Source organism: Mercenaria mercenaria, chromosome 1 (assembly GCF_021730395.1).
Source record: "Mercenaria mercenaria strain notata chromosome 1, MADL_Memer_1, whole genome shotgun sequence".
NCBI classification, from domain to species: Eukaryota; Metazoa; Mollusca; class Bivalvia; order Venerida; family Veneridae; genus Mercenaria; species Mercenaria mercenaria.
The window spans coordinates 83,824,708-83,848,363 of NC_069361.1; the positions used below are offsets into that span (position 1 = coordinate 83,824,708).

The following is a 23,656-nucleotide window of genomic DNA, read 5'->3' on the forward strand; positions in this document are numbered from 1 at the left end:
ACACAGAAACTTACTTTCATTTTGTGAATTACTTTAAAATCAAAGTATGTCATTTGATTAAGGCAGTATAGGTGTTTCATGAATTTGTTTGATATTTTTTATTGGTTTTAAATCCAAAAGCATCTCCCATCACTTGTCATTCAGGTTTCATTGTTTTGCACTAATATTGAGCTGATTTTAGATAATATGAATCTTATTATTTCATTTCATACCAGATAGAAAATTACATATATTTTAGCTAATCATTAGAAATCTTGGTCTTATTTAACCTTTAGCCTGCTGGTGGCAAGTGATTCTGCCTGTGCGACCAGTGCAGACCAGGATCAGCCTGCACACATCCATGCTTTTGTTTGCTATTCAGTCAGTAAATTTTCAGTAAAACGCCTCTTTGAATAATAAGTGGTATTACCCAAATTGAATGATGGACCAGTCCATTTTAGAAATTTAGCAGGGTAAAGGTTAAAAGTATTTGTTACATTCCTTTTGTTTCCTCCAGATGTGTCGTAGATAAACTCATTTTTAAAAGCGATCGACACATGCAATGTAAAATTGTGTTGTTTATTACTTAGTTGAGGTTATTGAAATAGCCAGTCAAACATAAACATGTTATTTTGTAGAAAGCATTTCATCAAAGGCTGCACTTTAAAGTAAATGAAGACATAATTATAATATACATTTGTATTTGTAATAGGAGTCAGCTGTAGGAAATTTAGTCCAACTAATTTCATGTTTAGGACAGACATAATTTTTTGAGGGATGGCAACTTTAAAATATCAGAATCATAAAATAAGCTACCCAGATACGTGGAATGAGTAAGGCTATAGGGAACTGGGCCATGTTATTGACTGTTTGCTCAAATTTGCAAAATTGTTTGAAAGTAAAAAATGAGCATAAATAGTAGACATAATTGTAGTTGACCATCTACTTCTGACCCTAAGTTAGAGCAAAACATTCCAATGTCCTCTTTTAAAGAAAAAAAGTACTACTAGGTAAACTGGATATGTACTCATACCCTATGCAGAATTATGTTCAAATAAGTTTCAGATGCTTTTAAGATTACTTCCTTTTTAAATGTCAAAAAAGGTTTGTACAGAATATTGCAAAGATTAGTATACTATTTTGAAAACCAGAGAACATTTTATTTTTGCCATGAATCTTAGAAAAAGTGGCTGTTATGCTTACATTTTCACAAAAGCCCTTTTTTGTAGGCCTTATCTGTCTTTTCCTAATATACGGTAGTTTTAAAATGTCCTTGGGATGTTGATTAACATATTTAAATGAGTATATATATATCTCAAGTGGTTTTATCATTTATTTAATAGAACATGTTCAGTGAGTAGTATCTAAATTTAGTACTAATCCTCATGTGACAATCATAATTACAATCTCAAATGAAAAGTATCTAAGGTAGGTAACTCTATGAATAAAAAATGTGCTGGACAGCAAGGAATGTTTTTGTTCGTTTTTATTGCAATTTGTATTGATTGAATAGATGCTATCTTCTGTGCGATTTATCATGGGAATTTCCCATTAAGGTGAGGAATTGTGGCTACATTACTTGCTGGTATTTATTTATTGATATTAATACAGGGTATCTCCTATAGTATTTTAAGCACTAGACTAGATAAACTGTAATCATATTTAAAAAAAACCCCAAAACATCACTGTGACTTTTTGTGCTCCCCAAAATTTTGTTGTTTTTTTTTGTGGGGGGATGGGGGAGAGCGGGTTGGGCGGCACTTAGTTTGCCCTTGTCAGTACGCACATACAGTAGGATAGTCAGTGGTTAGGAGAACATTAGATAACGTTAATTCTATTCAGTCGTTGCTAAAATTCTTTTACATTTCTTAAAAGAACAACAGAAAGAGCAAAAGAGTAGCCATTTTACTACTGTACCATAAAAATGAACATCTGTCCATCCATCCGGACGTCCATCCATGTGTCAGTCTGGCAGAATTTCAGTCATGCATGATGATATCTCAAAAAGTATTTGACCTTGTGTCATCAAACTTCATAGGTCTGTAAATCAACATGTAAAGGTACATTTGTGCACCCTGGGTTTTATTTGGGATCTCACTCAACCAACTTCATGATTTATGGTCCTTGACTGTCAAAAATATGCATAAAGGGCATAAAAGTTTGTGTTGCATGTATCGCCAAAATATTTGATGGAGAATCATTAAACCTTTTAGGGATATTATTTGCCTTGTGAAGTCCACACATAATAAGTGCACCTAGGGTCTCTCAGCCAACCTAGGGTTATGGTCCTTGACTTTGTCAAAAATGTGAAATGCCATTTGTCATGTGAGGTGGCATGCAGTTGTGACTAAATGTCAGGATTAAACCCACAGCTTTAACTACAACACTACCCTCCTATTCTGATTTTTGACATTTATTCTTTATATTAATGATTGATTTAAGATACACTGGCCAATGGCTTTTTAATCCCCCTTTGTGTTTCATATTTTTGAAGTTAAAAGAAAATATGGCTGTTCAAAATTTTGAAGATGACTGACCATGTAGGCAGCAATGACATTACATTGTATTTATATACTGATAAATTATTTATTTAGCAAACATTTCCTTCTGTCTATTTGGTGTAAGATAACATCTGTATGCAGTTCCTTGATTTTCATATGTAAAGCATGATTATTTTGTTCTAGTTGGAAAAACAGAGAACAGTGATTTAGCTATTTTCCCCAATAAAGAAGGTCATATCTTCCCCTTGGAAATCAAAAAAAAACATTCTGCAATATTCATATTAGTGAATAATTTTAGGAAAGTTGGAGTTTATATAATTTTTTCAACCCCAATCTTCAGATATATGACTTGTGACTGATAATTATATCACACTTACTGTATTTACTTCTCATCAGGTGCGAAAGTTCAGAAATACATTGGCATCAGTTCTTTTGCAAATTGGGACTGTTCCTGTTATCATGTCATTCTAATGTCTAGATTGCAAATTTGGATTTTTATTTTTTTGGCGTTTATAGAGCTATGTATTTCCCTTCAGAAAGCTACAGGTTGTTTCAAAAAAAAAAGAGAAAAAAGCTCATGAGTAATTGTTTCAGCTGAAGTTTAAATGTAGTTCTAAAAATAAATCAAAAACCATTTTGTTTGACGTTGTCATGGAAACAGAATGTGTGCTATTTCATAAAAAGAATGAAATGTTCATAGATTTTTCTTTAAAAAGTCAGTTTGAAAATTCTATGACTGCCCTGAATGAATTAAGAAGATAGAAACACCAGAATGACCATTGGAACAAACCTTTGTTTACCTTCAACTATACACAGAACATGATAATAGTGTTCTCCAACAAAAAGGAAAATAAATCTTTCATGAATATTTCATGTATTAAAAAATTTAAGTCACAATTTCAGCATTTTATTTAGTTAGCATTGTTTACAATAAGGCACAAAATGTATTCACTACAAATTTATATCCATGATTTTCAGTTGTAGTATAATTTCTTTCAGGTTTCACGGAATAAGTAAGGAATTCAAATTCTGAAAAAGTATGATAGAAGTATTTGAGCACCAGTCTTGAAGAACTAAGTAGTCGAAACCAGTCGTAAATTAGAGGTGGAAAAATGGATCTCTTACAGAACAGTAGTTTCAGTGACGACACCAGCTGCCTGTTACCGCAAGTTACCGGGAATAAGACACATTTCATCGCTGAGGGTTCGTTGTATGGAGGTATTCCAGAAAATCTTACAATCAATGCCATTGTTTGGGTGGTATGTTTTTTTATTATTTGTTTGTAAGCTTGTTTGTAGTCGTCACTATTAACCCATATGGGTGACTTGTCCAAGGGGCTGTTAGTAATGTTAGTGGAAGTAAAGTACAAGATGCACAAGACACTTTCAGATTATACTAAGCTTACCTGGTTCTTTACATACCAGGTGTAAAGCGCCAATGCACAAGACTCTTACCCCAGTTAGTAATTTTCAGTTGGAGGACAGGGATTGAACTCACGGCACTGGTTTCATAGACCATCAGTGTTACCTCTGGTTCACTGTTTCCACTCTAACTTTTTTTATACGATCTTATGAGATTATAAAGCTGGGGTGGTCTCCAGTCTCAAAACTCTGAATCTGATTGGGTATGGTACGTAACCACAGTTTTTGAAATGACCAATGGTAAGGTTGTATTCATGGACAGTTTTTAGCTCACCTGTCACATAGTGACAAGGTGAGCTTTTGTGATCACCCTTCGTCCGTCGTCTGTGCGTGCGTGCTTGCGTCAACAATTTATTGTCTGCACGATAGTAATTTCATTTATAATTTTATTTTAACCAAACTTGCACACAACTTGTATCACCATGAGATCTTGGTTCCTTTCTTGAACTGGCCAGATCCCATTATGGGTTCCAGAGTTATGGCCCCTAAAAGGGCCAGAATCAGCTATTTTTACCTTGTCCGCACAATAGCAGCTTTATTTATGATTTGATTTTCACCAAACTTGCACACAACGTGTATCACCATAAGATCTTTGTTCCTTTCTTGAACTGGCCAGATTCCATTATGGATTCCAGAGTTATAGCCCCTGAAAGGGCCAGAATTAGCTTTTTTGACCTTGTCTGCACAATAGCAGCTTCATTTATGATTTTATTTTAACCAAACTTGCACACAACTTGTATCACCATAAGATCTTGGTTCCTTTCTTGAACTGGCCAGATTCCTCTATGGGTTCCAGAGTGATGGTCCCTGAAAGGGCCAGAATTAGCTATTTTGACCTTGTCTGCACAATAGCAGCTTCATTTATGATTTGAATTTAATCAAACTTGCACAAAACTTGTGTCACCATAAGATCTCGGTTCTTTTGTTGAACCGGCCAGATCCCATAATGGGTTCAAGAGTTATGGCCCCTAAAAGAGCGAAAACTAGCTATTTTGACCTTGTCTGCACAATAGCAGCTTCATTTATGATTTGATTTTAACCAAACTTGCACACAACTTGTATCACCACAAGATCTTGGTTCCTTTTTTGAACTGGCCAGATTCCTTCATGGGTTCCAGAGTTATGGCCCCTTAAAGGTCCAAAATTGGCTATTTTGGCTTTTGCAGCCATATAGAGACTTCATTTATGGTTTTATTTGATACAAACTTCCAAAGTATCTTCAACAACAATAAATCTTGGATTCCATGACAAATCAGATCCAATCGTAGGTTCCAGAGTTATTTTATATCTGATTACCTCCCCTGATTGTAATCAAAATGGATTTATATCAGTAAGTACTTATTATAGGACTTATTTGAAATTTCATTATTGTTATTAGTTGGACTGAGACAGTCAGGGTAGATAACTATGGACTGATTTTATGTCAAATTACCTCCCTTTATTTCAAATTAAAATGGGTATATCTCCATAACTAATGAAGATACTGATCTGAAATTTCATTTATGTCAACAGATTTATTTGGCAGATCCTTCTTTTGTTCACTTACAATATTTTTTTTTTTTAATTACTTCCCTTTTACGTTACTATAAATAGCTTATTTTTAGTAACTTTTTTATTATTGGCCGTAGGGAAAAACCGAGACCAATTTTCTGTGGTACAGCATGGATGGTACCTCCAATTTTTAGGTGTATTTTGACATATCTATACCTTGTAAGAATTTTTTTTCTTTTTGGTTAAATTTCTTCTCTTTGTTGTTCCTGTCCTTTGGACTTAGATATTTTTTCTGAGGACCTTCTTGTCCTCAAGTACAATGATAACAGGTGAGCGATATAGGGCCATCATGGCCCTCTTGTTTTTCAAAATTATTACAAGTTTTTGTATGTAAGCTGGTATCTCAATATCCACTAATGGGAATGAATTGAAACTTCACATACTTGTTCACTGTCATGATCTGACATGTAATGCACAGGTCCCATAACTCTACTTTGCATTTTTGCAAAATTATGCCCCTTTTTCGACTTAGAAATGTTTGGTTAAGGTTTTGTATGTAAGCTGGTATCTCAGTACTCACTAATGGGAATGGATTGAAACTTCACACACTTGTCCACTGTCATGAGCTGATATGCACTGTGCAGGTTCCATAACCCTATTTTGCATTTTTACAAGATTATGCCCCTTTTTCGACTTTTGTCTTCATTCAATTGACAAGGCTGTTGAATAGTTGAGCGTTGCTGTCCTCTGACAGCTCTTGTTATCCATGTACATGTAAAGAAGATCGTGATTAATTTGAAGTTAATGTCATATTGAACTCAGTAACTGAAATAACTAATGAGCACTGTTTGAAAAATTACATGAAAGAAATTGATATTTGGCAGGTTTTGCTGATACTGTTTGCTGTATTGAGGAGAGTAGCCTGGGACTATGGAAGAATTGCACTTGTCAGCCGACAGGAAGAAAAGTAAGATATATTGTTATGTCTGTTCTCAGTAACTCTTTTTTTATTGTAACTGTTGTGAAGTTTTTATGGTGTTTGCCTGTCAAATTTTGCTTATATTGAACATGGCTGGTTTATTTTATTCAAACAGAAAGATAATTTTTATTGATTGGTTGAATTGTTTTTTCTGTTGTTGCTAATCTTCAAATTCAAATCACAATTGACTGGAACTTTAGAAAAGCAGATACCTTTACAAGAAAAATGTACTAAAGGCTGTTTTTAGCTGCAATTAAGAAGTATTTTTAGCTTACCTGAACCAAAGGTTCAGGGTGAGCTATTAGTATAGGTGGATGGTCCGGCGTCCGTCATCCACATAGTCACTTAAACATCTTCTCCTCTGAAACTACTGGTCAGAATTACACCAAACTTGGTCAGTAGCATCCTGGCATGGCCCTCTATCAAGTTTTTTCAAATGGTTCACTGCCACAGCTAAAAATAGAAAAGCCTTTAAAAAAAACTCTTCTCATGAACTGCTTGATGGATCTTCATCAAACTTGGTCTGTAGCATCATTATAAGGTCCTGTCACACGTTTGTTCAAATGGGGGCACTTGGCCCCTTTTAGGGGCAGCTAGAGCCAAAATTAGAAATACCTTTAAACAACTTCTTCTCATGAACCGCTTGAAGGATTTTCATCAAATTCAGTCTGTAGCATCATTATAAGATCCTCTCCCAAGTTTGTTCAAATGGTGGCACTTGGCCCCTTGCTAGAGCCAAAAAGTAGAAATACCTTTAAACAACTTCTTCTCATGAACCACTAGAAGGATCTTCCTCAAAATTGGTCTGTAGTATCATTATAAGGTCCTCTCCCAATTTCATTCAATGGATGCACCTGGCCCCTTTTAGCAGGCCGCTAGAACTAAAAATAGAAATGCCTTTAAAAGGCTTCTTCTCATGAACCACTTACTGGATCTTCATCAAATTTGATCTATCGCATCATTATAAGGTCCTCTCCCAAAATTTTTCAAATGGGGGCACTTGGCCCCTTTTAGGGGCCACTAGAACTAAAGATATAAATGCCTTTAAAAGACTTCTTCTCATGAACCACTGAATGGATCTTCATAAAATTTGATCTGTAGCATCATTTTAAGGTCCTCTCCCAATTTTATTCAATGGTGGCACTTGGCCCCTTATAGGGGCCGCTTGAGCCGAAATACGAATTACCTTTAGATGACTTCTTCTCATGAACCACTTGAAGGATTTTCATCAAAATTGGTTTGTGGCATTATTATGAAGTCCTCTCCCATTTTTGTTCAAATTGGGGCACTTGGCCCCATTAGTGGCCCCCACTAGAACTAAAAAAGGAAATTACTTTAAAAGTCTTCTACTCATGAACCGCTTGATAGATCTTCATCAGACTTGGTCTGTAGCATCATTATGAGATCCTCTCCCAAATTTATACAAATGGGGGCAGTCGGTCCCCTTTTTTAGGGGCCACTAGAACAAAAATGTAAATGCCTTCAAAAGACTTCTTCTCATGAACTGCTTGATGGATCTTCATCAAACTTGATTTGTAGCATTATTATAAGGCTCTTTACCAAACTTTTTCAATTAGGGACACCTGGCCCCTTTTAGGGGCTGCTAGAGATAAAACTAGAAATACCTTTAAACAGAGTGGCTAGATTTTCATCAGTCTTGGTTTGTAGGATCATTATAAGGTCCTCTCTCAAATTTGTTCAAATGGGGGCAGTTGGCCCCTTTTAGGGGTTGCTAGGGCTAAAAGTAAAAATACATTTTAATGACTACTTATCGTGAACCACTCAGTGGATCTTCATCAAACCTGGTCTGTGGCATCAATATAAGGTCCTTGCATAAATTTTTCAGTTTGGGGTGTTTGGCTCCTTTTAGGGTCAGATGGTTAAGGTCCTCTTCAGGTGAGCGACTTAGGCCCATTTGGGCTTCTTGTCTAAGCTTGATAGTAAGTTTCCTCTTTAAAGTTTAAGTCACTCAAGTTTTATTTTATACTGTATGATATTGTCAGGCTGTTGTATGCACTTTATTCTGGTATGATGTTTCCTGGAATAAAGATACTATCTATCATTTATAACCCTGACTTAAAGTCTTTTGCTTCAGAAAAGTTTTTTTTCTCAGTTGAAGAAAGTGTATATAACAAGTAACAGTAATGATATTTCTTAATAGAAGTTTTCGATCGATCACTGCTAAAGTTAATTTGTGTTGTCGTATTAAAGACCTTGGAAATAGGCACTTAGTTTGAAAACGATGTTTGAAGTTGATTAGATTTGTGTTAAAATGTCGACACTTGTTTTCAGGGCTTTTGACTGATTTATTTCAAGACTTACAAAAAGTTAGAAAGACATATTTTTCAAAGAGAAAATGTCATTTATTTCTAAGACAGTTTCAGATAATTTTCCCAGAAGTTTCTTCTTGTGATTGTCACAAGTATAAAGAACAAAGGTCTTTTTAACTTTAGTAAAGAACAGGTTCTCCTTGAAGAAATAAGGCATCGCATTGTAAATGGAATATATAAAATAAAATTGAGCTGCACCATGAGAAAAGCAACAATGTGCATTTGTGACCAGCATGGATCCAGACCAGCTGGCGCATCCATGCAGTCTGGTCAGGATCCATACTGTTCGCTTTCAAACCCTATTGCAATTAGAGAAACCGTTAGCGAACAGTATGGATCTTGACCAGACTGCGCAGATGCGCAGGCTCGTCTGGATCCATGCTGGTTGCAAATGCACTATGTTGGTTTTCTCATTAGATTTAATCTAATGACTGATTGATAACTTTATTGCAGGAAGACATCATTTTAGAATAACTTGATAAACTGTAGCTTGTGTCAAAATTATGTTTCATTACTGTCAGTTGTTTCCATTTTATGATAGTAAGAATTATGTTTTTGTTACTTTATGTTTAACTGTTTGTTCTCATTATCTTCTACAGCCAGGAATTATCCCCTAGGGCCTCCGAAGAGAATAAATACAATGTGTAAATACCATTTTTCTTACAAATCCACCCCCATCTATTTAGCTGCTTGCTTTCTTGGAATAAGGGTATACTAATATTAGCTGGAAGGAATTTTTCTGTTTAAGTGGCTTACTGGTTAGTTGATATGCCAGAACTGAAAATATTTCTGCTTAGAAATTAGGTCAATGGAAAAATGATAAATATACTGTGTCTTCCCGACATTTCCTTGGTTTTCAAAGCTTTGCCAAATGATCTGTTAAGAAAGAAGTCCATGTTGATCTTAGGCAAATTTTTGTAAAAAAATTTTAAAAGATATTTGAAATAACATCTTTTCAATCTTTCTTATTACTTAATAACAGAATAGTTTGCTACTATAAAATGATGTATGGTTTTCATAAAACTACTAAATAAAGAAAATATTAGAAAATAGGTGAAATAAGAAGAAAACTGGGTCCTAATATTCTCCGAGTTTCAAAATTTCTTTGCTTTTTAAAATCTAATCCACTTTTGATTGTTTCAGTATCATTTGTTTTGGAAATTCTAGGAAACTATAACTCAGATACTACTGTAAAAGCACTTATTTTCGCTGGTTCTAAATTTTGCGAATTTGGAATTTTGAGCATGTTTGCGAGGTTTAATATTCACGAAATTATAAAATGGTACCCTACTTGAATTTGAATTATACTGATGGTGAATATTTACGCGAGGATTAATATTGATATAGCGAAAATTAAACCCTCGTGAAAATTTCTGCTTTTATGGTATCCAGTACCAGGCATTGCCTCTTTTTTTGCAAACACTTGTCCAATATATTACCAGTATGACAGAACAGTTCATTCCCATTTTGCTTGTTTGAGAGAGTAGATCACTAAGGAGAAGGTGTAATGAATTACCATTCCCTAATGTAGAAGAAATGGTGAAGATAATTTTGTCTATTCGAGGGGGAATGATGAGTAGCTAGAGACATTGATTACATCTTAGAGAGAAGTTGTGGAAGGAAAGACGCTCTTTATCTGATGTCTGTATCTTGCATCATTATCCTCATACATATATGACATTATTCCTTAATGACACATGCAGTCTAGCTAGAAGAGGATAGACATTGAAGAAGCACAAGCAAACAGACATAATATTTTCCTATACAAGTCTCTCCTTTTATTTCTCCATGTAGAGTCTCCGTGTGTAACCTTTTACTGTATCTGCTTTTCTTTGTTTCCTCTGTATGCTGTTAGTATTATAAATCCTCCCTCATGTTATCGTTTGTGCTCTAATTGTACTTCTCCGTCTATTCATAGTCTATGTTATTTGCTTGTCTCACTACTCACCACGAGATTTACCTAGTGTGCTCCGTACTGTTCACTGTCATTAGCTGTTTACGAACCATCAGCCTTTTAATCCTTTCTAATGAGTGCTCATTGTCAGCATTACATTTTGTTCTGCTTACTGCCATCAGTGTACTTAACTCTTTCTTCTCCAGCAATGTATCTTTTTCTCTTGCCTGTGACTTCTCCAAGTCAGTTTCACATCTGTTACTGTTGACTGCTTAAACTGTTCCTGTACATTTTGTAATATCTTTTAATCTTGCAACTGACTTTTCCCTATCCCTAGTTACAGTTGACTTCTCCATCTGTTCATGGTTTATCTTACTGCTGTTGCAGTTTGATATTTGTACTTCTAACTGTTAGTTGTTAATATTTTCTTTTAAGTGTTTTTTTGCCCTGTCTTATTTTTCTTACTAATAACAGCTCACTGTCAAGTTTTGCAGTTGCTTCATGTACTGTTGGTCCCAGAGTACTTTCGTTGTCAGTCCTCCTTCAGCTTGTCATGGTCAAATTATTTTCCTATTTTTATCTAGCATACCCTCTTTGTTTTCTTGTTATTCCCCTACTTATAGTGTGCTAACAGTCAAACTGTTGAAGATATTAACAACTTTTGACAACAGACATAAGGCAATCACAATAGCTCACCCTGAGCCTTTGGTTCAGGGGAGCTAAAAAATTATGACAGCAACTTTAATTGTCATATTAACATTTCCTTGGAAAACATACTCTTCTAGGTCAGTATTCATTAACATTTTAAGCCTGAAACTTAGAATCTCAAATGCAAAATTTTCATTTTGCTGTGTCAATGTGAAAAAAAAAAGCACAGACAGTAATACTTTTTGTTGCAGGCTTACTTTGTGATGCATGGCTCTATGGCTATGTTTTGGATGCTCTGTGCTTCCAGAAAATCTTATATCTTTTGTGTGCATGTACATTCTATTTTGTTAGATAGCTCTCTAAAATTTCATTTGAATATAATATACTGTAAATAAAGTCACAACAGTTTCTGATGTCTGGTTTCCTGTCTAATGGCTATGCACTTACACAGACGACAGGCAACATAATGTCTGTGTAATGCAGAATAATGCCAAAATATTCTATTGCTGCCAGTCTACAGTTTGAGCTATATACCTGGTTTTCAGTCAGGTAGCCAGTCAGTAGTCTGTATATTATCCTGTGGCTTAAAAAGTTCCCTTTCGGTCGTAAACCAGAATTAAGATGAAGAGAATCAATCATTTTAACTTTCAAATTGCGTTCTTCGGAAATAATTGAATTCAGCTGGATGTCCCTCCATGTCCTTTGGTAAATAGTTTTCACTGCAGCCCAGCAAGACATTATTTACTTGTCAATGAATTATATTTCTGTAATATTTTTTTAAGAACATATTTCAGCAAGTTATCCAACAAAATGCTTTTAAACTTCAAATTATTAGGAACTAGTTTTAGAGTAGTAATTGACTATTGTCCCTCATGAAACAGAAATCTAGAATATTTTCTTTTCTGAATTTAATATGAAACAGAAATCTGGCATATTTTCTTTTCTGAATTTAATATGCACTTTGTTTTAATTTGGAAATAAAATCCGATTTTGCATGCATTTAAAGCTGACAGAAGCTTGTGCTATTAAACCTTATTTTCAAGATTTATGTACCTGATGCCCAGGAAATTTTCAATTTCTACAGAATGTGAGAAGATTTTATGTTGCAGTAAATCATCCTAAGTTTTGCAGACAATTTAATGCAACTCCAGATATATTGTTGTGTAAGAAATATTTTTCGATTAAAAATTATCTGACCATTTATCAGTGCAGAATAATAGAGTCAGGAGACATTTTTGCATGTCTGAATAAAAAAACATAAAAGAGTGCATGACCTTGGCCTTCTTTTGGAGGTTTGCCTGTTTCAGTAGTAAAGGGGGCCTCCGTGGCCGAGTGGTTAAGGTTGCTGACTTCAAATCACTTGCCCCTCATCTCTGTGGGTTTGAGCCTCACTTGGGGCATTGAATTCTCCATGTGAGGAAGCCATCCAGCTGGCTTAGAAGGTCGATGGTTCTACCCAGGTGCTCGCTTGTGATGAAATAATGCATGGAGGGCACCAGGGGTCTTCCTCCACCATCAAAGTTGGAAAGTGGCCATGATAAGATGACCTATAATTGTGTTGGTGCAATGTTAAACCCAACGAAATAAATAGATTCCAATAGTAAAAAATTAAAATTAGAAGACAATTACTTGCCTTGAAGTTTAAACAGATGAAAGTTGTAATTAAAGAGAGTTTTTCTGTTAAGTCCACTTCACAAAACTAGGATATTTCTGTCAATGAAAATATAATGAATTTTAAGATATTGCTTCTGTAGTTTGGGTAATGTTCATGATAATTTTGTTTTTGTAAATTCATAAAAATGCTGAGTAATATTCATGATATTCATGAACACACTGAGTAGTATTCATGAACATTGAGTAATATTCATGATAGTATTGTTATTGCATAAGTTAATGAACACTGTAGGTAATATCCATGATTGTTTTATTATATCCCCAATCCCAACCCTACCCCGAAGGCCAAGGGATACATATTAGGTGTTGTTTGTCCATCTGTCTATCTTTCTGGAATAGAAAATTCAAAAAGTATTCTAACTAGAGTCACTAAATCTCACATAATTACTTGCACATGGCCTTTGCTCACATGTAGTACTATCCACAATGACCAAGTAAAGATGAGTTTTTCCCATTGATCTAGTAAAAATTTGGGATTTTTGACTGTGTCTGAGTAACCTATTGATGGATCTTCATGAAACTACACAAATGTAGGTCACTATAGCCTATAAAAATGTAGGTCACTATAGCCTATGGGGCTGTGGTGCATCATCAGTTTTATTAGGATTACTTCAGAGTTATTGCCCTTTAATTGTTTAACTGTTCATAAATTCCCACATAGCAAAATAATCCACTGATGGAACTTCATGAAATTTAAGATAGATATAGATCACTATAGGGCAGTGGCGCATGCACATCTTTTATCAAGATCTTTTTAGTAACTGCAGAGTTATAACCCTTTATTTGTTTTAAAATTCATAAATTCTCACAAAAAAGTAACCATTCAATGGATCTTCACGAAACACAGTGCAAATATCAGTCACTATAGGGCTGTGGTGCACACACACTTTTATCAGGATCTCTTCATTTACTTCAGAGATATTGACCTTTAATTGTTTAAAACAAATAATTCCCACATAACACAGTAACCCTTTAATTAATTTTGATGAAACTGTTAGGCAGTTGTGCACACTCATGCAAATTTCCAGCAGGCAGGCATTGCCCAATGGTTTAGGTCATTGACTTTGAAGAACTTGCCCCTCATCACAGTGTATTAAACCTCACTTTGAGAGAGTAGAATTCTCTCATGTGAGGGAGCTGTCATGCTGGCTTTTGAAGGTCTATGATCTTACTTAGGTGCCGGCCTTTGCCAGCAATAATGCCCAGAATGGCACTTTGGGTCTCCATCCATCATCAGGACTAGAAAGTTGCAATATAACCTATGGTTGTGTTGGTGTGACATTAAACCCAACAAAAACAAAACAAAAAAATCTTAAATAGGGAGATTAAAAAATATTCTTTAATAGGTATATACAGTGCATAAAATTTTGCATAAGTACATAACATATAAATCGTCACTTGTAAGCACAAATAGAATATAGTAATGTAATACGCAGTCAGGAGTACGAAAATAGATGGTATAAAATAAGAAGCAGATCTTGTTTTGCCCCAGGTCACAGTTTAGATCAAACTTATGTGTTTTTTAGCAAACATTTAGATTATTAATGAATGACAGCTTTTATCCTTGTCTTGTTGAACACAATGTTACTTGCCACCTAAACTGTTCTGGAACAAACTTAATCATAATTATGGAAAAAAATAACAAGAGATGTGAAGAATATCAATATTCCCAGGAATAACCATTTGAAAAGGAAGTTTGTTATTGATTCTGTCATGTAAAGGTTAGTTTAATGGCAATAAATATTTGGACATGGTTTTCATGAAGATTTATTGATCGGAATTACATCATCTTTTCTTTTATCAACTCTGTAAAATCACTAAAGTTGCATATCATGATTTATACTCCGACAAAGTCCTTACCTAGTCACCCCCACCTCTCTCATTTTTGCCTGAAGTGGACGTCCATGGCTGAATGGTCAAGTTAGCTGATTTTCAAATTGCTTATCTTTCACAAGTGGGTTCAAAGTCGGCTGCTTGGGAACATATATCTAGCTGGCTTGAGAATTATTAATGGTTCAAACCAGTTGCTTGATTTGCCTGATACAATATACAAATGGATATGGGAGTCTTCCTCCACCATTTTAGCTGAAAAGGCACCATATGACATTTTGTTGTTGTAACTTTAAAACAACAACTCAATATTTGTGTAGTTAAATTGCCATGTTAGTTCACATCCAGTGTTTTTAGCTCTACTATTCAAAGAATAAATACAGCTATCCTACTCACCACAGCATCGGTTGTCACACCTTGGTTAAGTTTTTCGTACCAGTCCACATTTTGGCAAAACCTTTTGAGATAAAGCTTTGAAACTTTCAACACTTGTGAACCATCACCATTTCCAGTTTTAGGCAAGAGTACATATCTCAATCAAGTATTTTGACTGAATTTATGGCTCCTTTTAACTTACAAATCATGGTTAAGTTTTTCGTACCAGTTCATATTTTGTGTAAACTGTTTGACATATGGCTTTGAAACTTTTATCACTTGTTTATTATAACAGTCTCTATATAGTTTAAAGAGAATTGATGCTGTCAACAAACAGCTCTTATTATTTAGAACAAAGTCTGTAAGCTTGCAGTTTAAAGAGAATTGATGATGGAAATCAGCTGAACTCGGACATTGTAGGAGTTCCAATTATGGTTATATCTCGGGAGAATTAATGTCGCATGTCAGAAATATTTGATCCTAAGTCGTGTTCATTTGGGTCAGCTTTTCCATATCTTGTTCTACCGCTGACTACATAAATGTAGACAATCATAATTATAGACACGTAAGCAGAATATTTTGATTTACTTTTATCTTCAGCAATAAATTACTGGGCACTAATGGCCAGTCAGCATGTTTGTTGTGTATTTATTGACTACAATGCCAGTATTCTTCAGAGTTTTAGATCACAAAATGAACGCTTTGGTGTAAATTTTATTGTATGACAATGAAAATGTTATGAAAATATGACCAAAAATGGATTATTTTTCACACCTTCTTAACATTTTGTGCATTGAAGAATTAATTTTCTGCTTTTTGTACGCCCGAAGGGACGTATTATGTTATACCCCCAGTGTCCGTCTGTCCGCTAGCAATTTCATATCTGCTCTGTAACTCTTGAACTCCTTGAAGGATTTCTAAGAAACTTGACACAAATGTTCACCACATCGAGACGACATGCAGAGCGCATGTTCTGGATGGCTCGCTTCAAGGTCAAGGTCACACTTAGGGGTCAAAGGTCATATCAGTGTGTTTCATGTTTGCCCTGTAACTCTTGAACTGCCTGAAGGATTTTAAAGAAACTTGGCACAAGTGTTCACCACATCGAGACGACATGCAGAGCGCATGTTTCGGATGGCTCGCTTCAAGGTCAAGGTCACATTTAGGGGTCAAAGGTCATATGAGTTTGTTTTGTGTCCACTCTGTAACTGTTGAACTGCTTGAAGGATTTCAAAGAAACTTGGCACAAGTGTTCACCACATCGAGACGACATGCAGAGCTCATGTTTCAGTTGGCTCGCTTCAAGGTCAAGGTCACACTTAGGGGTCAAAGGTCAAATGACTTTGTTTCATGTGTATATTGCTCTGCATTGCGGTGTTCTTGTTTTTAGCCCACCATCATCAGATGGTGGGCTATTTAAAAAACTCTGCATCCGTGGTCCGTCGTCCGTCAGTCCGTGCGTCCTTCCGTCCGTTAACAATTTCTCGTTATCGCATCTCCTCAGAAACTACCAGGGGGATTTTGACCAAACTTTGTCAGAATGATGCATTGGTACCCCAGTTGTGTCCCCCTGAAATTCAGACTGGTTCAACAATTTTTATGCCCCCACCACTTTGGGAGGGGGCATATAGATTTGCTCTTGTCTGTCCGTCCTTCCGTCCGTCCGTCCGTCCGTCCGTCCGTCCGTCCTTCCGAAAATGTTGTGTCGTGCGTAGCTCTGAATGTATTTGACGTAGAGTCACAAAACTTTACAGGAATGTTGGTCAGCATGTGTAGTTGTGCACCTGGGGTTTCGCGTCCTGATTCATTCAGTCATGTAGAAGTTATGGCCCCTGACTTTGTAAAAATTGGTCATTTTAATGTTGTGTCGCGCCTAGCTCCAAAAGTATACGACCTAGAGTCACAAAACTTTACAGGAATGTTGGTCAGCATGTGTAGTTGTGCACCTGGGGTTTCGCGTCCGGATTCATCCAGTCATGTAGGAGTTATGGCCCCTGACTTAGTAAAAAATTGGTCATTTTAATGTTGTGTCGCGCATAGCTCCAAATGTATTTGACCTAGAATCACCAAAGTTTACAGGAATGTTGGTCAGCATATGCAGTTGTGCACCTGGGGTTTTGCGTCTGGATTCATTCAGTCATGTAGGAGTTACAGCCACTGACTTAGTTAAAAATGGGTCATTTTAATGTTGTGTTGTGCGTAGCTCCAAAAGTATTTGACCTAGAGTCACCAAAGTTTACAGGAATGTTGGTCAGCATGTGCAGTTGTGCACCTGGGGTTTCGCATCCGGATTCATTCAGTATTGTAGGAGTTCTGGCCCCTGACCTGGGAAAAAATTGTCATTTTAATGTCATGTAGTGGGGGCATCTGTGTCCCATGGACACATTTCTAGTTTAATAAGTTATGGCCCTTTGTTTATTTCTATAATTTACATAGATTTATATAGGGAAAAACTTTGAAAATCTTCTTGTCCAAAACCACAGAGCCTAGGGCTTTGATATTTGGTATGAAGCATCATCTATTGCTCCTCTACCAAGATGATTCAAATTATTTCCCTGGGGTCTAATATGGCCCAGCCCCGGGGGTCACATGGTTTATATAGACTTATATAGGGAAAAACTTTGAAAAACCTCTTGTCCAAAACCACAGGGCCTAGGGCTTTGATATTTTGTATGTGACATCATCTAGTGGTCTTCTACTAAGAATATTCAAATTATCCCCCTAGGGTCAAATATGGCCCCGCCCTGGGGGTCACATGGTTTACATAGACTTATATAGGGAAAAACTTTGATAATCTTCTTGTCTAAACCACAAAGCCTAGGGCTTTAATATTTGTAATGTAGCATCATCTAGTAGTTCTCTACCAGGTTTGTTAAAATTATCCCCCTAGGATTAAATATGACCCCGCCCTGGGGGTCACATGGTTCATATAGACTTATATAGGGAAAAGCTTTTAAAAACTTCTTGTCAATAACCTACAACATTCAAATTTGGGCCACAGGTATAGTTTTGAGTGGCAAGATAAACCTTGACATGAGTTGACCTTGATTTTGACCTAGTGACCTACTTTCACATTTCTGTAGCTACAACCTTCAAATTTGGACCACATGCATAGTTTTGTGCACTGAAAAAAACTTTGACCTTGACATTGACCTACTTTCACATTTTTGAAGGTACAGGCTTCAAATTTGGACCACATGCATAGTTTCGTGTTCCAAAATGAAATTTGACCATGATTTTGACCCAGTGACCTACTTTCACATTTCTCAAGCTACAGCCTTCAAATTTGGACCACATGCATGGTTTTATGTACCGAAACAAACTTTGACCTTTACATTGACCTAGTGACCTACTTTTACATTTTTGAAGATACAGGCTTCAAATTTGGACCACATGCATAGTTCTGTGTTCCGAAATAAAATTTGACCTTGATTTAGACCTAGTAACCTACTTTCATATTTCTCGAGCTACAGCCTTCAAATTTGGACCACTTGCATAGTTTTGTGTACCGAAATGAACTTTGACCTTAAGATTGACCTAGTGACCTACTTTCACATTTCTGTAGCTGCAGGCTTCAGATTTAGACCACATGCATAGGATTGTGTACCGAAACAAACTTTGACCTTGACATTGACCTAGTGACCTACTTTCACATTTTTGAAGGTACAGGCTTCAAATTTGGACCACATGCATAGATTTGTGTTCTGAAGTCAAATTTGACCTTGATTTTGAGCTAGTGACCTACTTTCACATTTCTCAAGCTACAGCCTTCAAATTTGGACCACTTGCATAGTTTTGTATACCGAAATAAACTTTGACTTTAAGATTGACCTAATGACCTACTTTCAGATTTCTCAAACTACAGCCTTCAAACTTGATGCACATGCATAGTTTTGTGTACAAAGAACTTTGTCGTTGAAATTTATCTAGTGACCTATTTTCACATTTCTCAAGCTACAGCTTTCGAATTTGGACCACATGCACAGTGTTGTGTACGGAAATGAAATTTGACCTTGAGCTAGTCAATAAGTCTTGAAATTTGGAACACTCAAAATGGCACATTGGTGGGCGCCAAGATCACTCTGTGATCTCTTGTTATTTGGCAGATCCCTTTTTTGTTCATTTACAATAATATTTTTTTTTTAAATTACTTCCCTTTTATGTTACTATAAAAAGCTTATTTTGTAACATTTTTATCATTGGCTGTAGAGCCCTTCCGCTTAGCTCAGTAGAAAAGCGTTGGTCTACGGATCGTGGGGTTGTGAGTTTGATCCCTGGGCGGGGCTTATGTTCTTCGTTACGATTTGATAAAAGACATCGTTTCTGCAATCATTCGTCCTCCACCTCTGATTCATGTGGGGAAGTTGGCAGTTACTTGCGGAGAACAGGTTTTTACTGGTACAGAACCCAGGAGCACTGATTAGGTTAACTGCCCTCCATTACATGACTGAAATACTGTTGAAAAACAGCGTTAAACTCAAAACAAACAAACAAACAAATTGTTGGCCATAGGGAAAAACCGAGACCATTTTTCTGTGGTATAACATGGATGGTGACCTCCAATTTTTAGGCGTATTTTGACATATCTATACCTGGTAAGGATTTTTTTGTGGACTTAGAATTTTTTTTTGAATTTCATCCCTTTGTTGTTCCTGTCCTTTGGGCTTCAACAGTCAAGTTCTTTAAATTTTGCTCCCATCCTCTGACATAACCCTTCGGGCGTATACTGCCCTGCTTGGTGGAGCTCTTGTTGTTTCTTAAATTCCGCATAATTTACTTCTACTAGCAATATAAAATTAATTTATGGCTTGTCACTGTTATCGTTACATTATTTTCTTTCAGCTTTGGTTCTAATCTTTCTATAAAGTTGCATGCTGATCTTTGTATTTTACAGGTTAATGAATACTAAATTATAAGTATAAACTCTCAGTAAAAAAGCTATGAAAACAAACACGAAATTTACTGTAAATTCACAGTCATAGTGCTATGAAAACAAACTTTAAATTTATTATTTATTCTCAGTCATAAGTCTATGAAAAGAAACTTACAATTTATGATAAATTCTCAGTCATAAGGCTGTGAAAAGAAATTCGAAATTTATTATTAATTCTCAGCCATGGTGCTATGAAAAGAAACTTGAAATTAGTAATAAATTTTCAGTGATAAGTCTATGAAAAGAAACTTGAAATTTAAATTAATTCTTAGTCATAAGGTTATAAAAAGAAACTTTCAATTTGTAATCATATCTTATAGATGCGTTAGGCAAATCATTATGTATTCAATGTAATAAACAAATGATCTTGGTGCTACCTAATACTTCTACAGTCTCCTGCCTGGTTTGTCATATGGGTGAGTACAGTAGACAAGATGTGAAGGTTTTATCTAATTAAATTGTTCATGTGCCCACTGTTCAACAAGAGTTGAAATGAATCATGGTTTTTGCAGTTTTCATTTTGATATAAATACATTGTGTTTTTGAAGAATTTCGGAGTCTCTATGGTAACTCTTTAACACAACCAATGTATTCCATACCCAATTGAAAATTACTCAGACCGTGTTTTATATTTGTATTTACAGTTTCATTTTCTTTATTAATTACATTTACAGTTTGTTTTCTTTATCAATTACATTTACAGTTGTGTTTTCTTTATTAATTACATTTCCAGATGTGTTCTCTTTATTAATTACATTTCCAGATGAATTTTCTTTATTGATTACATTTACAGTTTGTTTTCTTTATCAATTGTTTATTTTAAAATTACATTTCCAGATGTGTTTTCTTTATTAATTACATTTACAGTTTTGTTTTCTTTATTGATTTCATTTACAGTTTGTTTTCTTTATTAATTAACTACATTAACAGTTTTGTTTTCTTTATTAATTACTTTGTTTGAGTTTGTCCGGACTCCTAGCTTTTGAACTTAAAAATTCTCTAAACTTTTCCTTGGAACAGTGTTACAGGGGTAGTAAATCAATAATATAACCAAACTTAATCTTAAATTTTAAATCTGATACATTACGTCAATAGCTAAATTAAATATGAATATTAAAACTTGAAATTGCATTAAACAATGAAACTGTTGTTGTTATGATATATGATAACTGTTGCCTTCTAAATTGCAACAAAATTTAAATTCTGGTTCCTGTTTCAGATGGACGTCACTGTTTTATGGAGAGCATGAAGGGAACCGGCTACATGGATCCATGGAGTCTCTGGATTCACAGCTTCATGCTCAAGATAGGGTGAGTTTGTCTACCCATATCATCTGATATGTCATACTGTCTGACCTACCATTACTACTTCAAATCAGCCCGCTTGGTTGAGTGCCTGGGACCTCCATTGCCGTGTGGTTAAGGTAGCTTACTTTGAATCACTTGCTCCTCATCACTGTGAGTTTTGAAACCTTGCCTGGGGTGTATGATTCTTTCATGTGAGGAAGCAACCAGCTGACTTACAGGAGGTTACTGTGAAATCATTAATATTCGTGGGGGACTAATTTTCGTGGATTTCGTTATTGAGTCGATCCACGAAATTTAATCCCAACGAACAAGTAAACTCCCCATTCATTTTATGTTCAAAAGATGAAATCTAAGAATTCATATCCCCACGAAATTGCCATTTTGACCAAAACCACGAAATTTCATGCCCACGAAATTAAATGATTTTACAGTAGTGGTTCTAGCCAGGTGCATGTCAGAGCTTGAAATAATGCCTGGAGGGGAACCTGGGGTCTTCTTCCTTCATCAAAAGATGGAAAGTTGTCATATGACATACACAGTCAAACCTGTGTTAAAGACCACCTCTGAACAGAGACCACCTGTCTCTAAAGACCATGTGTTTTGTTTCCCATTTTAACATTTACAGTGTATTTTAACCTGTGAATAAAGACCACTTCCCAACAAAGACCACATTTTGGCTCTCCGAAGGGTGGTCTTTGTAGATGGGTATATGTGTTGGTTTGACTTAAAACAAAAACAAGTAAGGTAGAGCATAAGATGTTGGATAGAGAGGCCTTGAGTTAGATCCCTGGGTACATGATGCAAATGTTCTCCTTGACAGTTTGACAGAAGATATATCTGAAGTAATTAATTTTGTCCTTTACCTGTGATTCATATGGAGAAGTTGTCTGTTTCTTACGTTGACCAAATGGGCAATGGTACAGAATCCAGTCACGGAAACTATTTATTATGGATAAAAGGTCACTGTGTAATCATTAATCTTTACCCTTCTTAATTTCTAAAATGAACTGGCCCATCATCCAATTTGGGCAGTACTACTTATTATTCAAAGGGGTGTTCACTGAAAATTTACTGTACTGACTGAATAGCGAACAGTGCAGACCATGTTCGTGCAGGTTGATTTTGGTCTGTACTGGTCGCCGAGACAGAATCACCTGCTGCCAGCAGGCTGAAGGTTAATATTTGTGGGATACAAATTTTTTTGCATTTCATAGTTGAGTAGATCTGTGAAATTAGATCCGAACAAAAAAGTAGAATTTTCACTCATTGCATGTACTGAAGTTATAATCCACAAATTAATATCCCCAAGAAATAACCATTTTGACACAAACCACAAATTTTGTGCCCACAAAATTAAATGATTTCACAGTATTCAGTCAAACTATTCAGTCATTACAGTACAAAATCTAACACTTCGAAAAACAGGTACTTACTAGTACTGTATTTTAATATCTTATATGATTTTCTTTGAAAGCCGACCCAACAAGTTAGAACCGTATTTTTAGCTCGACTATTCGAAGAATAGTCTAGCTATTCTACTCACCCTGGCGTCGGCGTCACACCTTGGTTAAGTTTTTGCATGCAAATACATACAGCCATCAATTAAAGGCATATAGCTTTGAAACTTATTTTTTCTTTTTCTAGGTCAATTACCAACCTCTCTGGGTCAAGTCCCATAACTCTGACATGTATTTTGAGCAAATTATGCCCCCTTTTGGACTTAGAAAATTTTGGTTAAAGTTTTACATGCAAGTTACTATCTCCAAAACTAATGCAGATATTGATTTGAAACTTCACATGTGTCTTCGGGGTTATAAAACTAGTTGATAGCAGCAAGTTCCATAACTCTGACTTTCATTTTGGCCAAATTATGCCCCCTTTTGGACTTAGAAAATTCTGGTTAAAGTTTTGCGTGCAAGTACATACAGCTATTTCTAAAAGGCATATAGATTTGAAACTTACTTTTTCTTTTTCTAGATTAATTACCAACCTCACTGGGTCAAGACCCATAACTCTGACATGTACTTTGAGCAAATTATGCCCCCTTTTGGACTTAGAAAATTTTGGTTAAAGTTTTACATGCAAGTTACTATCTCCAAAACTAATGCAGATACTGAATTGAAACTTCACATGTGTCTTCCGGGTTATAAATCTAGTTGATAGCAGCAAGTCCCATAACTCTGACCTTCATTTTGGCCAAATTATGCCCCCTTTTGGACTTAGAAAATTCTGGTTAAAGTTTTGCGTGCAAGTACATACAGCTATTTCTAAAAGGCATATAGATTTGAAACTTA

General features: G+C 35.6%; 1 protein-coding gene across 6 annotated transcripts in view; it reads left to right on the forward strand.

The window, feature by feature from the left end:
* The window catches only part of LOC123532089 (calcium permeable stress-gated cation channel 1-like), a 156,243-nt gene that overhangs the window by 8,144 nt on the left and 124,443 nt on the right, over positions 1-23,656 (forward strand). For 5 of the 6 annotated variants that reach the window (XM_053552706.1, XM_053552720.1, XM_053552725.1 and 2 more), the window contains exons 2-5: positions 3,480-3,739; positions 6,277-6,359; positions 9,301-9,345; positions 21,275-21,365. In XM_053552706.1, the coding sequence (XP_053408681.1) occupies positions 3,593-3,739; positions 6,277-6,359; positions 9,301-9,345; positions 21,275-21,365 (366 nt within the window). In that variant the 5' untranslated portion in view covers positions 3,480-3,592. The remainder of the gene's footprint in view (positions 1-3,479; positions 3,740-6,276; positions 6,360-9,300; positions 9,346-21,274; positions 21,366-23,656) is intronic. The other variant, XM_053552722.1, reaches the window with a different exon arrangement.